Raw genomic sequence first — 27,907 nt, forward strand, 5'->3', positions numbered from 1 at the left:
TTCTGGAAGCTAATAACGCTACGCACTTTCTTCAAACTTCCACGTGCTTCTGAGAGTGTACTCCAAGAGTCCAAAGAGGATGTCAGATGCAGAGTATGGAGTTCAAGAGTTACGAACAGAATTTGGGATATTGATGTCTCCAGATCCATGCTTCAAAGGCATTGTTTCTGACTGCATAGCTGTGGAATGGCAGATTGCATTATATCCATAAAGCGCTCAATAATCGTGCAGGAAGAAAAGCCTACTTTATACAAACCAGACTTCACGATATGAACATTGATGTCACGATATTTTTTCAGTAAGACACAATACATGCTTTGGCGTAAGTTGAAGAGAGAGGTGCACGTCGAATTCACTGATAAAAGAGCATGAAAACCGAACTCAGTCCTTTGCAGCTGTCGATGTGGGAGTTTGAAGCATAATGTTTGTTGATGTGTGGTCAGGAGCTGGAATATTTTACATATTTTAATGCGTTGGAAGATTCGAGATTGGACTTGTTCGGATCCACACTAACCATAGCTAGTAGTGGTGCCCAATGGCCGTGATCTGGCATTAGCCTGTCAATAAATGAGCACAATATGTTTTGGCTAATTTCTGCCCCTGTGCTCACTAAGTACAAAGAATGGAAGGGTAAATGTAATCTTCAAGGATTTTGTTGCCACCTGAGCATTGTTGCTAGCTTTCCACTCTGGGAAGCTTGAATCGTCTCATGACATTGTGTAACAAAAAGTGCTAGAGAGCTTTTGGTGTTATTAAGTAAGTAAATTAGCTGGGTAAAATATGTCAGTGATTAACAATGGAAGATCACAAGTTAATGTAAGCGCAAGATAAGAAATTGCAAATGCGGAAAGCTGATACATTAATACCTGTATAACATCCAGAACGTTGAATGGAAGCATGCAAACGTGCATATATTGTGTTGTACACGTGCGGATGTCAGTTTGTGGAATAGAGTTCCATGGCTGTTGCACTTAGTCATTCAATACAGGGACGATTAATGCTATTTGTGGATGACACTGAGTTGGCGTCCGATTATGTCCCACATGTGTTAATTTGGAGACAGATCTCATGATCGAGCAGGCCAGGGCAACATGTCGACACCCTGTAGAGCATGTTGAGTTACAACAACGGTATGCTGATGAGCGTTATCCTGCTGGAAAACACTCACTGGAATGCTGTTCACGAATGGCAGCTCAACAGGTCGAATCACCTGACTGACGTGCAAATTTGCAGTTAGGGTGCGTGGGATAACAACGAGAGTGCTCCTGCTGTCATACGAAATTCACAGACCAGACCATAGCTCCAGTCGTAGTTCCAGTGCATCTAGCATGCAGACAGGTTGTTCCAGACCCTCAACTGGACTCCGCCTAGCCAACACACGACCATCACTGCCACCGAGGCAGAACCAGCTCTTATCAGAAAACACAACAGTCCTCCAACCTGCCCTCCAACGAGCTCTCACTTGACACCACTGAATTTGCAAATGGCGGTGGTTTAGGGTCAGTGGAATGTATGCTGAAGCGTCTGTCTCGGAGCTGCCATTGAAGTAATCGATCTGTAACAGTCCGTCGTGTCAATGTGGTGCCAACTGCTGCTCAAACTGCTGCTGCAGTTGCAATACGACGCGCCAGAGCCGTAAGACGAGCACCACTGCTAGCAATCATGTACCGTGGGTTGAGTTCCTGCCAAGTCATTCTGCAATATCGCAGAAACAACATTCAGCTTCTCGTAGCCCTGTTATGCGACTTTTTCAATCTCGGAGAGATGTTGGTAATGGTGTCTTTGTCGCCTTAAAGGCATTCTTCAAAAACATGTTCAGATGCGTGTGAAATCTTATGGGACTTAACTGGTAAAGTCATCAGTCCCTAAGCTTACATACTACTTAACCTAAATTATCCTAAGGACAAACACAGACAGCCATGCCCGAGGGAGGAGGACTCGAACCTCCTCCGGGACCAGTCTCTCAGTCCATGACTGCAGTGCCTTAGTCCGCTCGGCTAATCCCGCGCGGCAAAGGCATTCTTCACTGACATCAACCCACTAATCAAAGGTAATAACACTCACGACAATTACAGCGTGTATTTCAAGCAGAAATGATTTGCATCGCAAAACTGTTTTGTATCGTCGTAGTAAGGTACTAACGCCAGTCTTGTGTGAATGGCGCGAAATTTGAATAGACTTCGTCTTTGAGATATAAAAAGACGCCTACCAACTTTCCTTTTTGTTGCTCAACTCTTTCTTGGTGCTAAGATTTTCTGCTATCCGTCAACATACGCCACAATAACCACATGAGTACTGAGAGCGATAACTGATGAAGGAGTTCTTTTGTTAAAATGAATAATCAATATCATTAGACTGTATCATTAAACTGGCAACGTAGCTGGTACGTTTATAAAGTTATGCAATCAAATTTTTGTTGGATTTCAGCTACTTGTTGTAGTCCTGGTACGCACTGAAATCCCCACACCACAAAAAATGGTTCAAATGGCTCTGAGCACTATGAGACTTAACTTCTGAGGTCATCAGTCCCCTAGAACTTAGAACTACTTAAACCTAACTAACCTAAGGACATCACACACATTCATGCTCGAGGCAGGATTCGAACTTGCGACCGTAGTAGTCGCGCGGTACCAGACTGTAGCGCCTAGAACCGCTCGGCCACATCGGCCGGCTACCCGCACCACAGAACCGTAGCAAGCAGTTACAAGAGCCAAAAGAAAATCGCAGTTTTTTGGTAAATTATAGACGGGCTGCACCATTTAGTTTAGCCTCCTCTAGTGGCGTGCTATGATACTGAAACACAAGGATTTCAGTGGGTTCCAAGTGTATAGACATGTTGGTGCAGATATTGGAGGTTAAAATTAAATGTTATGACTATTCCCGTACACAACGTCAGAATCGGTATATAAAATTCCTAACACGTAGAAGTGTACGTAAGTTGGTTAACAAAATGAGTTTTTTAACAGGTGGATGAAGACGCACTGACGAAGGTGAAGTTCTCGGCGCTGTTCGACGGCGGGGAGTTAGTGGTGGCGGGCCGCCTGCCCCCTGGGGCCAGACGGCTGATCTGTGTCGTGTTGAGCACGTCCCGTAACACGACGGACCGCGTACCAGAGCCAGCTGCCGTCAACGTGGCGTCAGCAGAGAGGCTGTGGGCCTACCTGACGGTGCGCCAGCTGCTGGACCAGGACGCCGCCACACCCAACGAAACTCTCCGCACCAGGGCCAAGGACATCGCTCTCAGGGTAACACGCCGGTCAATAGTATAGAGCAGGGGTTCCCAACAAAATTTTCTCGAGGACCCCCTCATCGAGCATGATTGGTACCTTGTCACATCACAGTATCAAGTACCTAAAAGAGCCAAATTAAGAGTCTTTTTACACGTTTTGTAGTTTTGGTACGTAGAAAAAAATTGACACAGTCATCATTTTAAAAATATTGAGCTTAAAACTTTTCCAATTTAGCCGTCATTGCTATTGTTAAATTTTTGATTTTTGCTCAAAATCTTTGCTTCAAATCTGGGTGTTTAGTGTAACAGACTCCTTAAAAAATAACAATTGAGTATCATACGAAATGTATTTAATATATTTTTTATTCTAATAGCATCTTGCGGTCCCCTCTGGCATAGCTCACGGACCCCAAGGGGTCCGCGGACCAGCTGTTGGGAACCACTGGTCTAGAGCATCAACTTTTTAATCTACAAACGTGACTGGTATTACCCGGCAATGAGAGCTGAATACCTAACTGGCACTACAGCATCCTATTTACGCGCTCCCACTTGGTATCCTGCTTTGTATAAAATATTAATTTCAGCAATCTTCCCAAGTAACGGGTGATTACTATAATCTTAATTAATATTGTGTTTATACTGGTTGCTGGTGAGCAGGAAAGTTAGGTTATTAGTATTTTATTAATGATCTCATTCATAAGCAGCAATATCACAGTTATCACAGTCGCTCAAGAAAGTGATAATTAAGCTTTACTTGTTTAATCAGAATCGGACGATGACTCTCCTTGTCCGCAGTCTCGATGATTCGAAGCGATCGGCAATCCTGTGTAAATAAAATGTCTTGGTTTTCTTGCGCTGCGTAGTCAGTCGGGAAACCTCAGATCAAGCGGGTAGTTTGCTTTGATGGAGTTTAATTATCCGATGAAATAATGGAGCTCTTGGATCTAATAATTGCAGGTTCGTTTCCAATTCATCGGAAGTTCCCTTCTGAGTACCAACGAAACGACACCTCCGTGCAAATTTCCAATTAGAGAATACATATATAATGATATTCCTTACACACCTTTGATGTAAATGCTCAGTATATATTTTCTTGAGTAGCATACAACATATTTTCAATCTCTTTCTTCCAGTAATCTCGATAGCAAAATTACAATTATTTAATGCGGCTATTCGGCACGGAGAAGATCCTAGAAGCCCATTCAACACACCAGAGAGAATATTACAAAGAGTAATTATGCACTCATGGAATTGTAATAGTCCTGTACTACTTTGCGCATGGATTCTGCGAGTATATAGATGGTCAAGTAGGAAACGTAATTCACTCATAGAGTTGTGCAGGGATAATTAGTAAAATATAAAGAGAGATTACATTATAAATAAAAACCGGAGTAACTCACGGAGGTCCAGTGTGAACTGCAATTAACGTAAGGCAGCGAAATTTGGTAAATATGCTAATATCCTAATGCGGAACCGATTTACGCTGGGAAACAAATTAGTTCAACTTGTGGCTACGAGGTGCAGATTTTTTGTTTGACGACATGGCATCCTTGCTATCATCTGACAAGCCATAACGTGAGTTAACAGTGAGGCTATCAAGAAGAAAAACCATGAGCTGTCTGTGAGACTCTTTTACGTGAAAGGCAGAAATTCCAGTGCTGCATTGAGAGATTGTCGCCGACGGAAATATCTGAGGAGAAGCCCAATATTATATGGTTTAATGAAGATGGTAATGAAATTCGAAGAAACACGGAGTTTGGTGTGGTACCTTTTAGAAGAAGGCGTCCTATTCCGGTGGAAGTTACTGATGAGGTTGCTGTTGCTGTAACTGACCATGCAGCACGTGCCTTGGGTAGTGTTAGTGCTCGTGCAGTTGGACGAGAAGTGTCCATCTCTTGGTCAGTAGTACGGAAAGTTTTGCGGTCTATTTTATACTGGTACCTGTACAAGATCCAGACGGTGCAGGAACTGAAAGCTCATGATCAGCAGCAACGTTCTGATTTTTCTCTTCGGTTTCTGCCACGGTCCGTAGATGGCATGGGACCGGGAAATATTTTATGGAGTGACGACGCATATTTTACGCTACAGGATGCTGTGAATACACAGAGCTGCCTCATTTGGGGGTACTGCGCGCGAAGAACCACTGCACTCTCCGTATGTGACTGTGTGATCTGGATTCATAAGCACCTTATCTTCGGTCCGTTCTTCTTGAAAACATCACACTCCGTCAAGTGTTCCTTGACAGCTGTACGTTATCGAGGCCTACTAGTGCAGCATGTCATCGCTCCTTTGGAAGAGAGTATGTGTGTGGAAAGCACTGTTTTCATGCAGGATGCAACACATGTCACTCGCCCAGTGAGAGATGTTCTTAATGCAACCTTCCAACAACGTTTTATCTCCACAGAGGTTTCCCAGATTTATGGCTTCCAAGACCACCTGGTCTGAATCAGTGTGACTTTTACAAGGAAGACGTTCTGTCTCTACCTGATCTGAAGACCAGCATACAGGAACAAGTTGCTTAAATTCCATTGGAACTCCTTTGGGAAACTGTTGATCATGTCGTTGTATGGATGTGGCTTCTCCTCGACGCAATCGATGTTCATATTGAACAAATTGTGTAATCTGCGTTTAGTAATAAAATCAACATTATGCCTTCCTCACTTACTTGGTATATTCTGTCCAAGTCCCATTCATAATCCATTATATACGGAAACATTTCTATACGTTTTTCTTGCATTCACAGACAGATTTGCACCTGTTGAGTAAGATTGGAACTAAACTTTATTCCTAGCTAAATCGGTTCTGTATTAACGTATTATAATATCTACCAAATTTCGCTGCAATGCAATAATTAAAGCCCACTCTGGATCTCTGTGAGTTGCTACACATAAATTACAGCCATCCGCTATTAGACCAGACACACTTTCGTGATACCAAGCGATGCGCAAGCAATCTGTTGTAAGTATCGTATGAAAATACAATGTATTCGACACAGCAAGTAACAGTTAGTTGCACTGTACGAAAGTCAGCTGCAAATGACGCCATATGTTGTTTATTTGTGCAAAGTCCTCAGACAACATGTAGAAGCAAAGAATCTACATTGTACATAAAATATAATAGGCAGTTACGTTTCCACATTAATCCCTGTGTTCCCTCCCAAGTGTCAACGACGTTCCTTGCCAAGTGTCAACGATATTTGGTGTTGAATCGTGCTTGACGGGCAGAAGCAGTTGTAACTGGAGGCAGACGACGAGGCTGTACACGACATGGTGGTGCTGGCGTGGTGATAACATGAAGTACAGTTGAGTGTCATCCTGGTGCTGGAGTGGTGACGGATGGGCGACTTCAGGAACTGACGAAAGAAGTCATTGTATGGTGAAACGCCATAGATAACTTTTCCTAGGTGTCCACGGCTAAAGAACTCCAGCGGTCGGGCATAGCACGTCGGAGACAATGAGTCTCTATACGAATTCACGTCGATGATTGAAGTTGAGTTGCAAAGTGACATGGCTGTACGGCTTCGAACATTCATTTGTGGCGTACATATGACTGCCATCGGATTTTCGCTGCGAAAGACGAAAAGAAGGGCTCACTTTGACATCAGCACTTGAACCACACAGGAGCTGCAGCTTGGTGGAGTGCTCTGTTATGAGCAGTTGACGACGTCACTAAAAGCTTCCGGATTGACAGTGTGTGGTCGATGTGTAAAATTCTTTCCAGTAAGTTTCATCGACGGCTGCGGGAAACATCCTCAGAGGCGAAGCAGCTAACTGAAATAGAACTCGTGCGAGCGCCGAATATATAGGTATTATAGAGGGCGCCACAGTCCATCATCACATGACGCTGACTACGAGACTATCTCTGACAGCGCCAACAGTCTCGATAGAAAGTTACCGATCGTCGCTTCAAAGTCGACGTCCATATTTTACCTAATTTGTCGCCTATCTCTTCTCTGCTAAAATTGTGACGCTGTTTATAAATCTCAATAGCCTCTCTCCACAAGCGCGCACGACAGTGCGATGTTCTCGATATGACGCTCCTGATACACGTGTTCCACTACGTCCGATTTATCCATGTGTTCCAGATAGAGATTCATCTTAAACTAAATTGTAGAGTCAAAGAAACAGTTACTCCTGCCTAACATCGTCTACATCCTCCATGAGCACCTGGAAGTGCCACAACACGACGTGGCATGGACTCTACTAATGTCTGAAGTAGTGCTGGAGGTAACTGACACCGTGAATTCTGCAGGGCTTTCCATAAGTTCGTAGGAGTACGAGGGAGGTGGAGATCTCTTCTGAGCAGCACGTTACAAGGCATCAGAGATATACTCAATAATGTTCATGTCTGGGGAGTTGGATGGCCAGTGGACGTGTTTAAACTCAGTGTTCCTGGAGCCACTCTGTAGCAATTCTGAACGTGTGGGGTGTCGCATTGTCCTGCTGGGATTGCCCAAATCCATCGGAATGCACAAGGGACATGAATGCGTGCCGGTGATCGACAGGATAGTTACGTACGTGTCACCTGTCACAGTCGTATCTAGACGTACAGGGGGTCTATATCTATCCAACTGCACGCGCCCCACACCAGATTGGACAGTCCCCTGCTGACATGCAGGGCACATGGATTCGTGAGGTTATCTCCATATCCCCACACATCCATTCGCTCGATACAATTTGAAACAAGACTCTCCGACCAAGCAACATGTTTCCAATCACCAAGAGTCCAATGTCGGTGTTGACTGGTCTAGACGAGGCGTAAAGCTTTGTTTCGTGCAGTCATCAAGGGTAAACGAGTGGGCCTTCGGCTGCAAAAGCTCATAACGATGATGTTACGTTGAATAGTTCGCCCAGCAACAATCTGCGGAAGGGTTGCACGTCTGTCACGTTGAACGATTCCCATCAGTCGTCGTTGGTTCCGTTCTTGCAGGATATTTTCCAGCCGCCGCGATGTCGGAGATTTGATATTCTTCCGGATTCCTGATATTCAGTACACTCGTGAAATGGTCGCACGGGAAAATCCCAACTTCATCGCTACCTCGAAGATGCTCTGTACTATCGCTCGTGCGCCGGCTACTACACTACGTTCAAACTCACTTTCGCGTAAATCTTGGTAACCTGCTATTGTAGCAGTAGTAACCGATGTAACAAATGCGCCAGACACTTGTTGTCTCATACAGGCGTCTCCGACCGCAGCGGCGTATTCTGCCTGTTTACGGATGTCGTATTTGAATACGTGCGCCTATACCAGTTTCTTTGGCGCTTCAGTGTAAACAGATGTTTACATTTCTTTTCGTGGCAACATTATGTGCTAGACCACAACTACAACGAATTTTATATAAGTTATTGTGAAAGTAAGACAATAGTCCGAAATTTCTTATTATATACCAAGATTTATAACTTTTACCGAGAGACGTTGGTAAAACATAGGCTTTATCCATGGGAACTGGTGAAACAGTATCCATTTAAAAAAATCACCTTAGCAGTTACTGAAATAGTTTGTATTGATTGTAAAATTACGTTATTTAAACATTCTTCCATTCAAACGTGATTATAATGACCAATATCCCACACTGAAACTGGTGAGAAATTAGTGAGAAAGATATTTTTGGTTACAATAAGTTTGACTGTTGTGGCCTTTAGAATTCCATAATATGAAAGATGATCTGCGCAAGCATTGCTTGGTTTAACACTTTTTAAACAATTGCACTTTAGATAACACTTTTATAGACGAAGATAGGTTTAAAAACATAAATTCTTGTCCTGTTGAGAGTGGCCTTTCTGATCATAATGCTTAGCTAGTTACAGTATATGACATAGCTCCATTCAGTAATTCAAAACTACCCTCCAAAGTTGGGCGTTCAATTAATGACTCAACAATTAGAAATTTAATAGAAAATCTTCAGCAATTAGACTGGGATGAGGTGTACAAGGAACCCGAAGCTAATTTAAAATATAGCATATTTCATGATACACTTGTAAGAGAATTTGAAAACTGTTTCCCCAAGAAATTATTTACATCTAATTATAAGAAACCATGCAAAAAACCTTTGGCTCACTACAGGAATAAAAATATCTTGAAACCACAAAAGGGAACTTTATCTAACAACAAGAAAGAGTAATGACTCAGGAACAGCCAAATATTATAAAAACTACTGTCCTACATGAAGAAAGGTTATTAAATAGCCCAAAAGCATGTGCATCATGTCTGAGATTAATACCTCTGATAACAAAATGAAAACAATTTGGAATATTATTACAAGGGAGACAGGGCAACCAAGAGTACAGGATGACGGCATCACCATCAAAGCGAATGGAAACTTGATATACAACCAGCCGGAAGTCGAAAACATTTTGAATAATCATTTTTTAAATGTTGTAGAGAAAATAGGATCTAAATGATCATTAGAAGAAGCAAGGCACTTAATGGAAGAGGCCTTACCCACACCATTTGATACAATTGAAATTCCACCCACCTCTCCTTCTGAAATTAGAAAAATAAAAAACTCTCTCAAGAATAAAAGGTCACATTGAATTGCTGGCGTTTCCAGCAGGATAATAAAAGCTTGTTCCCAAGAAATAAGTGGGATTCTTAGCCACATATGTAATAGCTCACTGAAGCAGGATATTTTCGCAGATAGACTGAAGTATGCCATTGTTAAACCACTGCATAAAAAAGGGGATACGTCTGATGTCAACAACTACTGCCCAACCTCTCTTCTGACTGCCTTATCCAAAAATCTTGAAAAAGTAATGTATTGTAGAGTAGCTTCACACCTTTGTAAAAATGAAGTTTTAACAAAATGTCAGTTTGATTTTCAGAAGAGGTTTTTCAACGGAAAATGCTATATACACTTTCACTAATGAAATATTAAATGCTCTGAGTAACCGGAAGTCACTCGTTGGGATTTTTGTGATCTATCAAAGGCTTTTGATTGTGTAAATCACGGAATACTTCTAGATAAGCTCAAGTACTGTGGTATGAATGGGACAGTGCTCAAATATTTTAAATCATACCTAACTGGAAGAGTGCAGAAAGTTTAAATAAACAGTTCACATAATACGCAAAAAACTGGTGATTTCTCAAATTGGGGAACAATCAAGAATGGGGTGCCGCAAGGTTCAGTCATGGGTCCTCTGCTGTTCTTCATACATATTAATGACTTGCCATTCTACATTCATGAAGATGCAAAGCCGGTACTTTTTGCCGATGATATAAGTATGGCTATCACACCCAACAGTCAAGAATTAACTGGTGAAATTGTAAATGTCGTTTTTCAGAAAATCAGTAAGTGGTTCTCTGCAAATGGGCTCTCATTAAACTTTAACAAAACACAGTATATACAGTTCCACACAGTAAATGGAATGACATCATTAATAAATATAGACTTCGATCAGAAATCGGTAGCTAAGGTAGAATACTCAAAATTTCTAGGTGTGTGCATTGATGAGGGGTTGAACTGCAAGAAACACACTGAGGATCTGCTGAAACGTTTGAGTTCAGATTCTTATGCTATTAGGGTCATTGCGAATTTTGGCGATATACATCTGAGTAAATTAGCTTACCACGCCTATTTTCATTCTCTGGTTCCATATGGCATCATATTCTGGGGTAACTCATCAATGAGTAAAAGAGTGTTCATTGCACAAAAGCGTGTAATCAGAATAATTGCTGGAGCTCATCCAAGATAATCCTGCAGACACTTATTTAAAGAGCTAAAAATCACCACTGTAGCCTCCCGATATATGAATTCACTTATGAAATCTGTTATTAACAATCTGAAGGAATTCAAAAGTAACAGCAGTGTACATAGCTACAACACTAGGAGAAAGGATGATCTTCACTACTCAAGGTTAAATCTAACTTTGGCTCACAAGGGTTAAATTATGCTGCCACAGAAGTCTTTGGTCACTTACCCAATAGCATCAAAAGTCTGACAGATAGCCATATAGCATTTAAAAGGAAATTAAAAAAATTCTTTATGGCAACTCCTTCTACTCATTAGATGAATTTTTGTTTATAGTACGTGGGTAATTTCCCCATCCCCACAAAAAAATTAAGTGTCGTGAACTTTGGTACCAAGGTGATAAAATCCGTCATCCTGAATATTTATCAGCACCGCTATTATTGATTTTGCATCTGTTTTTGCCTGGTCTACATACAGTACTTTAATTCTCAGATTCTGTTCAGCTGAAGATTTTGGAATTTGGATACATGAGGCAGCTTTCATTTCTTTATTTGCAAATGTAGACCTTTTTTGGTATTTTATAAAACGCATTTTAAGCCTCAGCTGTTTATTTGTTCCATTAATCATCTACAGGTTACAGTTATTAACCACCATCCAGGATGTAGGGCACAACAGATTAATTAAAAGCACCCCCTATTCTTTGAAGGTGAACAATATCGAAATTATTCAGTGACATTGTAGAAACAGTATGTCTTAGAATAGTGGCAGTCATGTCTTATGTCAAATTGACATACATCACAGGAGCTTTGGTAGCCTCTTGGATCCGCGTAATTTTATTAGGACTGCTGGAGTTTGTCAGCGTCTCGTCAGAACCATCAATTAGAACCAGTGTTTCGGTATTAACTGTTGTCTGGTGCTTCTTGGCCCAGTACAACTGCAGTTTCTACCTGCGTTCCTTCTGTTCCAATATTTGATTCACTTGAATCAATTCTTTGAACGTGGTCTTCCTGTTCTTGTGAGTCAGTTGTTGCAATGTTTAACGTCGTTTCCAAATCTTCTCCAGCGTTGGCATTTTTTTTTATTAAGTAACATGTAACAATTGAGCTGCCAATGCCCATTTTCATTGGAACACCGAACATGTCTTCATATAGTGACCGTCGTATTCCATCATGATAAGCCCTATTTTTCATTGTGTGTACAAATCTTAACCCTTCAGACAATTTTGCAGTTTTATTTGTTTCAATTCACATTGATAACGTATTTACAAAGTCCTGGTTTACTCTGTCGATAGTTTCATGGAACTGGCTATGCCTCGGCTTCCCATGGACGTCAGTTCACAATACACATTAACTTTGGATGGCTTGGTTGCAAAACTCTATACCATTATTGCAATGAAGGGTATTTGGGGCACCAAAGATGGTTAAAATATCCAAAAGGTGAAATGATGCTTCATCGGCTCTTTTCAAAATTAGTAGTCAATAAATAACAAATTTTGTCAAATGAGCGTGGTAGGTATATAATTATGAACTTCGAATTATCGTCTGGATTCGCCAGCACGTCGATTAAGTCAATTTGGCATCGGGAATTCATTTCAGTATGTACGACGTGTTTCACTACAACACCCCTTTACAAAGTATTTTTTTTTTCTGACATGGTATTACCTCAGACAAGTAACGTTTGGTTCAACAGTCACGGTTTTACTTCCATAATCATCCGAGTTCGGCCACCATGACGTTTAGCAATGTGGATCTCCTGTATTATGTCAAAAAGTTCATCAAAACAAACGTAGTAACGAATTTCTTCTTTTACAAGAAACACTGGTGCTGTGAGCTCACCTTCACCTCCGACGCTGAAAACATCATAACGCTTCTAACGATTGTGGTGAAAAGATTTTTTATTGACAATGGTTTTTCAATTTATCACTTCATTTAACGCAGCATTACATTACTCAATAGTTAGTTGTTGTCCTCCTTGTCATTCATAGATTCACTTAAAATTTCATAAAATCTGTTACACGTAACATCAGTCATTCTGATTCAAAGCTGCACAAGAAACAACATCATTAAAACGAGTCGCGAAGATGACCGAACGTAAGCGCCAGGTTGCCTGACACAGACTGAAGCTACACAGCGGTGGGCGGACTGAGAACAATAAATTGCCAACAAAGAAACACATCTCAACTTGCACCATGGAGGTGGTAATTTTCGATGTAGGTTTACCACTTTGCATGTGAAGATCTTAAGAGTTACCAGCAACTCTTGGTAGAAGTTTGAAATCTATGCATACAGTGGTGTCACCGCCAAACACCACACTTGTTAGGTGGTAGCCTTTAAACCGGCCGCGGTCCGTTAGTATACGCAGGGCCCGCGTGTCGCCACTATCAGTGATTGCAGACCGAGCGCCGCCACACGGCAGGTCTAGTCTAGAGAGACTCCCTAGCACTCGCCCAGTTGTACAGCCGACTTTGCTAGCGATGGTTCACTGTCTACGTACGCTCTCATTTGCACAGACGACAGTTTAGCATAGCCTTCAGCTACGTCATTTGCTACGACCTAGCAAGGCGCCATATTCAGTTACTATTCTGAACAGATAATATTGTGAATCATGTACCGTCAAGAGCGACGTTCATCATTAATGAATTAAAGTTAAGTATCAAACTAATTACGTCCGCTTTCTGAATTATAATTCCTTGTCATGTTCCAGACCTCACGTCAGTATAGTTATTCCCTCCTCACACCAGCCTGCGTGAGCTAAAACGCGTGCATTTCGGCCTCCACTAGTAACACGGTGTTGGCTCTTCTGCCAACGCAACACATACAATAAGAAATTTCAGAATGTTACCATGCGGTGGTGGTGAATGTTAGGTTTTACTTGTAAATTCTAGAATTTACAATCATCTTACTTTTCAATAACATATACACCCGGTATCGCCACAGAATGCGTGTATCTTTTAACGCTATTAATATTCTTTTACCTTCCTGAAACAGTTTCAACTGCATTCTTGCCCGACACTTTGCCAATGCGATCTGTAAGAGGAAGGTGTCAAATTCACGTGAGAATGTTTCCACTACCAGAGTTTGTCTCTAAGCCAGCGTCACATGATAGACTGTGATCCCTTCTACACTGCCTATATAGGGTGAATTGTCTAAAAGCAGCATCGCAAATACTGCGGAAATGGAAAGAGCTATAGATGTGCAGTTTTACAGAACGGGTTGGTAGTCAGGGGCTCGGATCATTAGACGATAAACAGATTGTAATAATACTTAAAAATGTATTTCTTGTGGAACATACACGTTTTTAACGAACTAAAATCAGAGTAAATTAGAATGTCAGTGGTGTTTGTTGTAGGATTCTCGTCCGAGTAGTTTACGAGATGTTATCGTATTTTGGGAAGCTTCCTCACCGACACTTGCTTGTGCCATTCAACCTGCGTAGTTGCTAGCTACGATATTGTTACGTTTGTTTACAAAATGGTTCAAATGGCTCTCAGCACTATGGGACTTAACTGCTGTGGTTAGAACTTAGAACTACTTAAACCTAACTAACCTAAGGACATCACAAACATCCATGCCCGAGGCAGGATTCGAACCTGCGACCGTAGCGGTCGTGCGGTTCCAGACTGTAGCGCCTAGAACCGATCGGCCACTCGGCCGGCGTTTGTTTACAGTGTGCTTGTGTGTTCTTTCGGTGCTTTGCGACTTGCTAATCAGTTAGCGTGTAATAGTCTGAGCAGCTGGTCGTGAGTGGACTATAGGAATTAGCAATGCAGAAAAAGCCGACACGTTTGTGCTGTTTGAAGAGGAAGAATACAGTCCGTTCTCGTGCAGTGTATGCGGCAAGATATCCCAATACACGTCAACCATGTCGGCAGTTATTTATCAACCTCTTCAACCAGTTATGTGAAAACGTAGACAATGGAAATGGAAATGAGCGTTTGGCGTCATTGGCCGGGAGGCCCCTTACGGATCAGATCCGGCCGCCTTGGTGCAGGTCTTATTACATTCGACGCCACACTGGGCGACCTGCGCGCCGGATGGGGATGAAATGATGAGGAAGACAACACCCAGTCCCTGACCGGAGAAAATCCCCGACCCAACCGGGAATCGAACCCTGGCCCCTTAGGACGGCAGTCCGTCACGTTGACCATTCAGCTGTCGGGGCGGACACCTAGACAATGTAACGGAAGGAAACATATGACGACAGAAGAAGGGGAATCAATGTTGTTGCTGCTGCTGCAGTTGATCCGCACGTTAGCCCCCGCGCAGTCGCACGGGAAAGTGGCATGATCCAGGCAATTGTCCTACGCATTCTCCATCGACATAGATTTCATCGGTATCACATCTCTCTCTATCAAGAGCTGCATTGAAACGATTAGGAGAATCGTGTGAACTTCTGTACATGGGAATTAAAACGAGGTACTCCAGATCATCATGTATTCTATGTAGTGATGAAAACACATTTACCAAGTATGGCCAGATAAACCGCCAAAACATACACTGTTCGTCTGTTGACCATCCCCGTTGGCTTCTTCAGGTGGAACGGAGACGTCTATGGAGTGAAAATGAGCGGTGTGGGATAGTGAACCATCAACTCATAGACGGAACAATGAACGCTCACAATTATCACAGCCTGCTAACAGACCATCTTCCATGGATGTTAGAAGACGTGCCTTTGCGGACTAGAAGGAACCTGCCCAGCTATTAGTGCACGAAGTACTACAGCACGTATTCACGAATAGTTTCCAATTTGTCGGGCTCGACACTGAGCACCTGTACCTTAGCTGGCCCATTCCCCGGATTTGACGCCTATAGACTGTTTCTGCGGATGAAGCTGAAAGATGCTATCTAGAAGTGCATACCAACTACACTCGATGGTATGCAACGACGTATTACTGCAGCCTGCTCGAACACCTCCGCTGAAATGCTAGCACGTGTGCAACAGTCGTACCATACCAGACTGAAAGTATGTATTGCCCGCTGCTGATCGTCATTTTGAATACAACCTGTGATGGATGGTTTTCTATTTACTGGTCAGAATTCAAATAACTAATGTATGCACTTGTGTTATTCTTTAGCGTGTGCTACGACAGGTATCGTTCAGGTGATGTTGTAGGAACTTTTCAAAATACGATAACTCGTAAACGACTCGCACTAGAATCCTGCAACAAACACTCTAATTTACCCTACTTTTACCTTCTTAGTGTCAATAGGCGTTGTTACTTTTAAGAAGAGTGTGTTTTCACAAAAGGTACTCAGCCGTGGTGCTCGTTACTGGCGCGCCAGTCTCTTGGATGTGCATTGTCGATCCTTCGATGTTTCTTATCTTTGCTTGCCTTGTTGTTTTCCGCATTCGCGGGGCGAGGGGCAATTGACGTTTGTTCGGGCTACCTGCTGAGACGCCGCGAGGTACGAGGTGGGAAGCAACCACGTATATGTGGAGTTGGTTGTACGTGGTCTGCCGGTTCAGGATGGAGGATATGTGTTGGCTGCCTGCCTGTCAGCTCTCCTGATTTTTCTCCCCGTGCCTCGCGATCGCCTAGCTTGGGTTGCTGCATGTTGTATCCTACACGAGCCGTACCGGACGTCCAGCGGAAGTTAAGCAGCCTTGTGTTTCTTTTAAAGAAAAGGAGCAAATGTATAACACCTTTTGTAACCAATTTTGGTGGCCGCTTAAATGTAGCCTTAGCGTTTGCCTTTAGGGAGAGCTAATTCTTTTAAATTTAAATAGTTGGGGATCCCTGTCCTTTATAATCTTTTGGGGGTTTTATTTGAATTTTCTCTTTGGGGTTCCTTCCTTGTGCTTGGTTAGATGTTTACTTGTCTAGCGGGAAGTGACTTCTGGTTAAAACTCGGAGAAGGTGTTTGATGTTACTGCCGCCTCCGGCATTCGTCTTTTGAATTAAGTGTTGCCATCGCTTCGAGCGACCTGGTGTCACTCCTCGTTAATTAATGCTGGTTTATGCGTACTTAATTTTGAATTGGCCATTTGAATTAATATTTTGGAGCGCAGTATAGCACTAAGGCAACCTCATTGTATACCACCTTGTGCCCCGGTCTAGTACCTTAATTTTCAGTGGCACGAGTTGGCTCCACTACCGATTTTAGTTATGTGCTCCCTTCCAAATCTTGTCTTGGTTAAGTTTGCGCCATATGTCTGGGAACACAGAGATGAGCTTTAGTGTGACTTCAGTGTTAGTCAGTTAATGGAATCTTCATTTTGTCTTGGCTTCCAATGAAGAGTTTGAGTGAAGCGTAGTGTGTTTGATTTGTTATTCATTTAATTATTGTAAGTTTGTTTATTTAATGGAGAGCAAGACATTTAAAGACTGTTGGTATTAACTCCCCTAGTTGCTGGGTGTTGCTAATTCGTTCCAAATGACCTACTACTTATTCAATGGCAAAGCTGTTCATTAGTTGGTTACTGTGAGTACAAATTCACGCAATTTATTTGTTTGCCGAAGTTGTTAAAGTGTCTGTGTCGTGATTCAATCACTAGCTACGTGTTTGAGCTAAATTGATATAAACCTTACATTGCCTCCTTAAAATTTGTTGCCAGCAGAAAACCTTAAGAGAACTAAGTTTTGTTACTGCCTATGTTAACCTTTAGTGGGAGCAATGTTTCATGTAGTTAAATTTTGTCTTAAAATGTGTATTTCTCTGATGTAATAAACGAGTGATAAAAGAAAAAAACAAAGGGGCCTGGTCCTTCCTATTGTGTCCGGTTTGCAACACGTATCAGGTACACTTCTTATGTATGATTATATTCTGTTTGTTGGCTAACACTACAAGGCCATGACCACCAATCGATTCTGTGAAAACCGCACATCAGTAGCATTTTCCATTTTCGCAATATTTTCCAAGTAAGTTTTGATTCACCCTGTGTATTCAGCGCCCTTTCGAGCTCCGATTGCAGATAACGCCTCGTCTCTGAGGTTGTCTCCAGCAACCAGAGATGAAACTTTAGGGGAACGCTTTACATATCAATCACGTCTTGGAAGTTTGAAGTTAATACCAGCGTTGAAAGCTTTCATTGTGTGATCAGTCGACAACTGTCCGGTTTGGATTCACCCACTGTCGCTACTGATTTTCAGTGGCGTTTCCATTTCGCAGAGTGGTCAATACTGACTGACTGCACAGCGAAAGTTTCTCTAATACCGTGAAATATTCTCCGTGGCGCTTGTTTATGCCGGAAGAGAATCATCGTTGCAACGCACGGCTGATGAGCTGTATTTATATAGCCGAAGCATCGTCCTCAGCAAGACATCCGCAACCCACTACAATTTTTGTTTCTTATCTGCTCCAATCGTACTTTTCGCAAGTTCCTTTTCAGTAAACTGACTGTTTTGCTCCCTGGCTTTCAGGATGTGACGTGAGAAAAGCGCGAGTTGAACTATGTTTTAAAAATCCATACTAGTTGGCATTGAGGTGGTCATTCCTTTGGACATGACTCATTGCGTTTCAGCTCAGAAAATTTTCTCAGACCCTACATGAGAAGGATGTGATACTGAATGCTATTGCCATTTTGAATACATGTGGATTATTATTTGACAAAATATGACGGACAGAGGTGTATTGTGAGAAAATACGATACAAGATTACGTCACTAGTAGACGAAAATTATTTCTATTTGCAATACGATATTCTGAAATGTATTGGTAAGTGTTCACAGTCCTTCGTAGCTGATGCCACTGACGCACGATAGTGCAGTAGTGCCTGTTGATCCTTGTGGCAAAAGACATTTCCATCAACACTATTCTTCCACCAGTAGTAGCGGAGGAGGCGCCTCATCACCAGATTATGCCACAGCGTTCTGAGATAAGTCTCACCTCAAATGTCTGGGAGTGATGGCATGTTACAAGGATGATTCATCTGTGGAAAGGCGACGTGAAGGTCGGTATCATCCTTTGTGGTATCCGAGACTGGGTTTGTTCCACTTTTTGAAAATATGGAAATTTGTGGTAAGATCTTATGAGACCAAGCTGCTGAGGTCATCGTCCCTAGGCTTACACACTACTTAATCAAGCGTAAACTAACTTACACTAAGGACAACACACACATGCATGCCGGAGGAAGGACTCGAACCTCCGACGGGGAGAGCAGCGCGAACCGTAACAGAACGCCCCTGATAGCGTGGCTGCACTTTTTGATTTGCCTACACAACTACAAACACAATACCACTGTCCGAGCTCTTATCATAGCCATTCGTGCAATTGGATGGATAAAGAAGATTGGAATGACGTACATGTACATGATTCTCATGCCTGATTATCTATAAACGTAGGTTACAACATGTAGTTTCCTACGAATGACTAGGTAAGCAGTAAGAATAGCACATCATCTCTACAATGTATCCAAGTAATCTTTTGATCTCTTATGTAAGTAAGTCGCTTAGTTCTTATTTTCTTTCTTACAGTACTCCTTCGTGACACCTGTTACATCACTGTTGGTAGTCAAGCCAAACGCTACGTCTGCAGTCAACCTCGATGGATCTGCTGCCCCACGACTAGGTAATGATCACCCATTGATCTCTGGTGTGTGTAACGGAATAAATGCTATCCGATTTTTTCTAATAATGTATAATACCCTGTTACTCCTTTAGCCTACTTCCATCGTCACTATGTCTTAAACTTATTCAATGACTTACTTGAAACACTAATGTGAAAAGTCAAGCGTAATGTAGCATTCTTCTGTGAAACAATTGTGTGGAACGGTTAAACTGTCCATTGTCTTCGTTGTAATACACAGTGTGTCAATCATAGAAAAGGAATGTCTATGGAGTGTGGACAGAGTACGTACTACTGCGCATGTCGCCAGTACGAAACTGGTATTGGCACGTGACTTGCGAACATCGTTGTTTGTCTACATCAGGGGTCTCCAAACCACATCCGCGGGCTGAAACCGGCCCGCGAGGGCCGGCAAACCGGCCCGCGTTAGCTGGCCGGACATCCCCGGTGTCCGGCCCGCCAAATATTTGAGGTGGTACCTATACAGCCAGCAATTGAGTTTCGAGGCCTATCGCGACCAATACACCGCGACATTGTCGGAGCTCTATCTTTACAAAGCGGAAGGTCATGGTTAAACTTGAGGCTATCCACAATAAACAGACAGACCATTCTCCGTGCGATAGTGGAAAAAAAGGAACGGTTAACAAACTAGTTTGGCGAAATCATTTTAAGTAAAAAAATTCTTTGCATTTTATTCTTCTCACGAGTCTCGTGCAAGTCTTTCAAATAGACGACACTTCGGCGACTAGCTTTAGTAATCAATCATTATAGAAGATGCTTCTTAAGTGAGGTTTCACTTTCTTTTGATTACGTTGTAAAATACACATAGCAAGTAAATCGTATAAAATATTTTTATTTAATGGCAGTTTAAGGAAAATACAACACCTGGTGTACATAATGATATTGGATATTTTAGTTATAACTGACGGATAAAAATAACTGTAATTAATTTATACCTTGAACACTCACAGTGTTAAAGTAGTCACGTAAAGAAATTTAACAAAATTTAACGTCTTAGTGATAATTAGTGACTTTTGTGTAGCTGTAACTTTCCTTTCATAATTACCTCCAGTTGTGGATCAAGTTTACTGGTACAGATAATCATCAGTGACTTCAAATGCTCATCACTTAATTTTGATCTGTAAATACTTTTTGCATGTTCATTTTGGAGAAAGTTTTTTCACACAAATAAGTAGTGCCAAAAGAGAAAAAAAAAGCCACGGGCAGATTTATGTAAATTTGTAATGTGTGTGGATGGAAGACATAAAATTCCAGTAATGTTGACTTTGAATGTTTTTCTTTAAAAAAGTCTCTACATTGCAAATCAATAATTTCAAACTGAAGTTCTGCGGGTAACGCTTCTATATCGACGTCAAAGGGATTTTGAAATATCTTGATCTCGTTTAAATTTGCATCAATATCTGAAAAACGTGATTGAAAATTAATTTTTAAAGCGCCCAAAGCTTCAACCGCGAAAGTTACAGGAAACGGAATCTCAGTTTGCTGACTGAATGTTTGGCATGTATTAAAATGCGTGAAGTATACTTTGTTCAACTGAGATTGAAACAAAGCAATCTTTTGTCGAAAGGACTTAACACGCGTGTATCAATCAGGCAGGAGCTGGTTTTCACCTTGCAATTTTAAACTAAGGTCATTCATATGTTTAGTTAAGTCCGTATAAAATGCTAGCTCTCATAGCCACTCACCGTTCCGTAACTCAGCCAGAGCACGATTCCTTTCGTTCAAAAAAATTTCAGTTACTGTCCGGAGTTAAAAAAACGGGTCAGAACTTTACCGCAGCTAAGCCAGCGCACTGCAGTATAATATGACAAGTCGTTTTCCTAAATATCTTCAAGAAACTCGCGAAACTGGCGATGACTGAGTGCATGGGACCTGACATAATTAACAATTGAAATAACTGGCTTTAAAACTTCTGACATATCTAAATGTTTTCCACACAAAACTGTTGGTGAATGATACAATGCACTACTAATGGTTTTGAGCCACCGTCATTTTCTGCGGCCTTAGAAAGGAGAGTAACAACACCTTTATTTTTCCCACACATCTTTTTACCACCATCAGTTGTAATACATTTTAATTTCTTCCACTGGAGATTGTTTTTCTGAACTGCCCTTTCAACTCCTTTAAAAATATCTTCGCCAGTGGTCGCCCCGTGAATACTGTGAACATCAAGGAGCTCTTCATACACTCCATAATTTTTGTCAATCCTTCGAATAAAAAGTAGTACTTGGGCAGTATCTGATACGTCTGTTGACTCATCCTCGGCCAAAGAGAACCAGTCTAAGTCTTGATTTTTGTCACGCAATTGTGCTGATATATTTTGTGCAATGTCATCCATTCTACGAGCCACAGTGTTTGCCGACAAACTTGTTGTTGTTGTTGTTGTTGTGGTCTTCAGTCCTGAGACTGGTTTGATGCAGCTCTCCATGCTACTCTATCCTGTGCAAGCTTTTTCATCTCCCAGTACCTACTGCAACCTACATCCTTCTGAATCTGCTTAGTGTATTCATCTCTTGGTCTCCCTCTACGATTTTTACCCTCCACGCTGCCCTCCAATACTAAATTGGTGATCCCTTGATACCTCAGAACATGTCCTACCAACCGATCCCTTCTTCTGGTCAAGTTGTGCCACAAACTCCTCTTCTCCCCAATCCTATTCAATACTTCCTCATTAGTTATGCGATCTACACATCTAATCTTCAGCATTCTTCTGTAGCACCACATTTCGAAAGCTTCTATTCTCTTCTTGTCCAAACTATTTATCGTCCATGTTTCACTTCCATACATGGCTACACTCCATACAAATACTTTCAGAAATGACTTCCTGACACTTAAATCTATACTCGATGTTAACAAATTTCTCTTCTTCAGAAACACTTTCCTTGCCATTGCCAGTCTACATTTTATATTTTGTTTTTATGTTTTTTGTTTTTATGTTTTTAAATAAATTAACTTTTTCTGCACACATTTCTTCTGCTGTTGCACTAATGCAATTCTTAATTAATTCACCGTCGGTAAATGGCTTACACCGTTTCGCTTCTAAATGAGCCACACGAAAACTAGCACGAGTTGCTGCATGTTGTTCAGCATTTACTTTCTTAAACAGCGACTGCTGGGTTTTTAGCTGGCGTTTCAGAGACTCATACATTTCTAATCGTTCGCATCCTGCAAACTTTGAGTAATTCTGACAGTGCTTAGTCTCATAATGAAGTTTTATATTATATTCCTTGAAGACTGATATTGCTTCATCGCAAATAATACACGTTGGTTTGTTGCTTGACTCCACCACGAAATATTGACATCCCCACTGCTCTTTAAAAATTCTACATTCACTGTCAACCTTTCGTTTCTTTTCCATATTTGTGCAGAACTTCACAAAAGACTGTAACCTGAAAATAAAATTGTGCTATTTAGTACTAATAAAACTGGGCATTAGTGTGCCTAAACAAAATGCAATGAATTTATTTTTAAGGTTACTAAATTAAATACTCACAATTACACTGTAGTTTCACTAAAAAAATACAGTGGAAAAATACTCAAGTCGTGCTATACGTATTTCGATTTTCAGATTTTCCTTGTGTCTACGAATTCAAACTTTTTTAAATAACAAATAAACTTTTTTAACTTTTTTAAATAATGGAACACTTAGCCGTCTCACCTACTAGTACAGCGCATAAAACACTAGAAAACTCGTGAGACATTCGCAGCATAGACACAGTCACGCAAAAGAACTATCAGATATATGCTCTGGCTCTGCTACGCGCTACAAGACCACATAACTAAACTTACTGTTGCGCCGCTTGAAATAACAATGCGTTGATATACTCTACCTCTGTTACGTCTTGCAGTAATAGTGTTGCTAACAAAGATTTTGAGATTTCGTTAACTTTGCAGGACGCTTTCGTGAAGAATGTGCAGTGACATGCTTCTTTGTCGGTGAAATTCGCCAGAATACAATACGCCAGAATTTCGGTCAGGTGCGTCCAACAATTAAAATTATGTAATTAAATAAAAAACGTAGTTCGTTTCAGTGCTAGCTATTCCCACAACCTTAGATTTTTGCGATTTAATCTTTCCTTTAGCCTTACGTTACGGTGATCATGTAAGCTAGGTTGCTTTAATCCCACTAGGTAGATCTTGGCCCTGATGACTTCGTGGAGGAGTCAATGTGGCCCGCGGACTAAAAAGTTTGGAGACGCCTGGTCTACATTTTGGAGTATAGCTGTTTTCACACATTATTAGTGACAATAATGATGAAAACAATTATTGTTGCTTCCGCGGACGGAAACCGAAGATACGTAAAAATAGGAAAAGTTACTAATCGTAAATAACTGCCACAGACGCCTAGTCAACGTAGTCATAACAGTAGAAGGCGCATTGTGTGTTATAAAACATCGAGACTAATTTATGTGACTGTGACAACATATGTATGGCACAAGTATAAGATAATTTCGGAAATGTGGATGTGCGCTACCAATCAATCCGTTTCGAACAGCTTTCACCTGCAGTTAATATTTATATCTTGATTGTACATATTTCGAAACCATTGCGCTCGTTTTTGAAGTAGTGAACGGTATGATATTACTAGTACTTATGAAGTGCAGAGTAAGTACTTGCGATAAATGTCATAGTTTTCTTGAGGATGAACGAAGATTAAACATATGGAACCGAGAAGTATAGCGTTAAGAATTTATTCACTAAGGAATTACAGAGTGTGATAAATCGCTAAAACGTTGCATTCCATAGCTCCACATTCAATATTTTTCGACACATCTTCTGTCTGGCGCAGTAGGAAGCCATTTAGTGATGCCAACGTAGAATAATACGTGAGAACACGATAAAATGATGTCCAAAACTTACAAATAGTATGGCTGTGAGCGGCAACGGAAGTGTGGCTCTTGTCGCCACGAAGAGAAACGCCCTCGCAAAGCTCTAAACCCAATAGAGATATCGAATGCAAATTATTATGATGCCTATAAAATGCATGTAGAAAATATGGGGTCCTTTAAGAACGGGAACTGTTTATTCTTGGGACGTAGATGAGGCGCTACGTACATGATCATAGTGACTTAGGGCAATTGCCAATGTTTCCAGGGCTTAAGGTCATTTATGCAGAAACTATGGAACACTTTCAAGCTACGTTTGTAAACTGATTGCTTTTTCTTTGCCATTTATTCTTCCGACTCTAACAACACGTTGCCTAAATCTCTGTTTGTGCTTAGCTTTGACGAGCATATGTGTATGTTTTAGTTAGTACAGATTTTCTGTAATACTCTGTTGTACATCTGTACTAAGCACAATTTCTATGATTATACTTCATTTGTGATGCATCGTGAACGCCTGACAGACAATAAATAAAGATCTAGAGCATTGAGGCGTACTCAAGTATATATTCACTCTTAGCACTTCCCAATACTCTCTGACTGTCACCTCTCTACCCACACTTATACCCTCGCCTTGTATTCCATATCATTCATGTCCTCATTAACAGGTGTCGTGTAGTTGTCTTACAATACAATATCTTTCCTAGATGCTAATCCATGTGTACTATAAGTTTGGTTGAAATTTCTCCACATGTTCCGGAGTTATGCTGTCACCTATACTACCCTATTTCCACTAACCCCTTGGAATACTAGAGGTGTCCAAGTCACATAGCATTTTCTATACATAGTAAGTAAAATTCGCACTAAATCTCCTCCTTCCCCTCCACTCTGTCCATATCCTCCACCCTCTCTCTCTGTCCACCTCATCCACCTCCCCACTTCCCATCTATTTCCTCCCAAACCTTTCTCCGTCCATCTTCTCCTCCTCCTCTCTCCATCCATCCATCTCCTCCTCCCTCATCTCACTTTCTGACTCCTCTCCCTCCCATTGTTTATCCCCTCTTCTATCCATCTCCACTTCCCTTTCTCTGTCCATTTCCTCCTCCCTCTTTTCACTGCCCATTTCCTCCTCCCCCTTTCTCTCACCATCTCCTCGTTAGCTCTCTGCGTCTGTCGACGTCCTCCCTTCTCTCTTCATGTTGTCTCCCCTATCCCAATAGGAAGGTGCTGATTCTTACCGCCACAGTAATTCTTTCCAGATAGTGAGTAATATGTATTCCAAATTTGGTTGAACTTGAGCCAGAGGAATATGAAGAGCTTTTTCCTGTGGTTTTACCAGCGTACGCAGATGTCTCATATATTTAACATATTTCACGCTTATTTATACACGTATCTCACCTGTGTCTGTATGGAAATTGCAATTTCGTTTCCACGCAGCCCAATTTATGACGCCATATCTCAAGAACTGAGAGCCCTGCTATGATATAATGTGCATGTACATCCAGTAGTATATCTACATACGGCATGTGAAATTTTTTGCGAACAGAATTAGTAGTAAAGAAATATTAAATTAAAAAGTTGTGCACGATTTTGCAGTTTTTCACACATCTCAATGTTCATGGCGTCATGTCTCCTCAATTACGTTTCATACAAAGATATATTTTTGTAGGTACATTCAGCGGCATTAATGGATATTTTCTGCGAAATGTATTGCGAATGGAGTTAATAACAAAAAAATAATACATTTGAACCTCATGCATGATGCGGCAGTTTTTCAAGCATTTCAGTGTTCATTAAATCATATTTCCTGAGCCGTGTATTGTACATTGATATAATTTTACTGGTCAATTCAGCGGTACAGGTAAATAACGTATGCGAAGTATATTCCGAACAGCGTTAGTAGTAAGGAAGGGGTAAATTAAAGGAAATACCTGATGCGGCAGTTTAACTGCATGAACAGCTAACTTTTTGCATTCCATCTTTTGTTGGCGATTGTAAAGGTTTGAAATTATGTGTCAAGTATGTTGTCAGTAATTAAGTTCTCTCAACCTCAAATACTGGATGAATATAGTCTGACTATTTGCCCTTCTTGAGTTGCATTACTTTTTCACCCACACCCAACCTCTTTGATAGCTATGTGATTTTAACTCCAACTTCTTTCCGGACAATAAGTTACATTTCCACCAATTTTGGTAAGAATCGGTCAACTAGTTTAGGAGGAGATGTGGAACGTACAAACATACATAGCACATATTCGTACGTACACTCTAAGGCAAGAAAAAGGGCGCACCACGAAGGAATTATCCGAATGTAGCTGAAATCGGTAGACACGTAGAGACAAACAAATGATTACATTTCCAGAAAAACTGTATGACTTATTGAAGAGAAAGAGTTTCACAAGCTGAGCAAGTCAATAGCGCGTTGGCCCACCTGTGGCCTTTATAAAAGCAATTAATGGCTTGGAACTAATTAGTAGAGTTGTTGGATGTCCTCCTAAGGGATACAGTGCCACATTTTATCCGAGCGTTAGAGAGTCAAAGTCGAGAACTGTTTGGAAGGCACTGCTCACAATTCCCCAAACGCTCTCAACTGAGGAGAAATCTAGCGATCTTGCTAGCCAAGGTACCGTTTGGTAAGTACGAAGGCAAGCAGTAGAAACTCTCGCCGTGTGTGGGCAGGCATTATCATACTGAAATGTAATCCCAGGACAGCTTTCCATGAAGGGCAACAAAACGAAGCGTAGAATATCGTCAACGTACCGCTGTGTTGTAAGGGAGGCGCGGATGACAATCAAAGCGGTCCTGCTATGAAAAGAAATGGCATCCCACACCACCACTCCCAGTCGACAGGCCGTACACCGGGTAACATTCAGACTGGTATCCCCCCTCTGTCCGGAGTTTCTCCATACACGTTTTCGATCTGGAATCTCTTTGACCGGAGAAGAATCGTCTTTAGTGACGAGTCCCGCATCGAATTGAGCCCCGATGACAAGGGAAGACGTGTCTGGAGACAACCCAAACAGTAGTGGGATACCAGCCTCACTGTCGTTAGCTGTACGTCCCGACAGCCACGTGTGGTCGTCTGGGGTTGCCATTTCATTACATAGCAGGACCCCTTTGGTTGTCATCCGCGGCACTCATACACACAGCGGAAGGTCGATGTTATTGTACGCTCCACATTGTTGCGCTTCATGGAAAACTACACTGGACTTAATCTCAGCATTATAATGCCTGCCCAAACATGGCGAGAGTATCTACTGCTTGTCTTCCTGCTTACCAAACCCTTATTTTATCAGCAAGAGCGCTGGATCTCTTTCCATGAGAGTATCTGAAGCCTTATGGGCAGGACCCGCCAACCATCTCGCGATTTTGACGATCTAACTTGCCAGTTGGACTGAATGTTCCATGATAACCCTTAGGAAGACATGCATAAACTCTGTCAATCAGTGTCACGTCTGTAAATGCTTTCATAAAGGCCAGAGGTTTCATCAGCGCGTTACTGACCTGCTCTGCTTGTATAGTTCTTAATCTTGAATAAATCGTTCAGTTTTTCTGAAAGTGTAATGGTTCGTTTTTCTGTAGATGTACGTCCCATCTAGCGATTTTCACCCCATTTGGAAAATTCCTTCGTGGTGAGCCTTTTTT

The 27,907-nt window shown here is 41.5% G+C and overlaps 1 protein-coding gene across 2 annotated transcripts in view; it reads left to right on the top strand.

Moving 5' to 3' along the window:
* Positions 1-27,907, top strand: part of LOC124564066 (inter-alpha-trypsin inhibitor heavy chain H4-like) — a 158,094-nt gene that overhangs the window by 80,596 nt on the left and 49,591 nt on the right. For both annotated transcript variants that reach the window (XM_047130991.1, XM_047130995.1), the window contains exons 10-11: positions 2,967-3,245; positions 19,329-19,422. In XM_047130991.1, coding sequence (XP_046986947.1) covers positions 2,967-3,245; positions 19,329-19,422 — 373 coding nt within the window. The remainder of the gene's footprint in view (positions 1-2,966; positions 3,246-19,328; positions 19,423-27,907) is intronic.

Source organism: Schistocerca americana, chromosome 1 (assembly GCF_021461395.2).
Source record: "Schistocerca americana isolate TAMUIC-IGC-003095 chromosome 1, iqSchAmer2.1, whole genome shotgun sequence".
Classification (NCBI taxonomy): domain Eukaryota; kingdom Metazoa; phylum Arthropoda; class Insecta; order Orthoptera; family Acrididae; genus Schistocerca; species Schistocerca americana.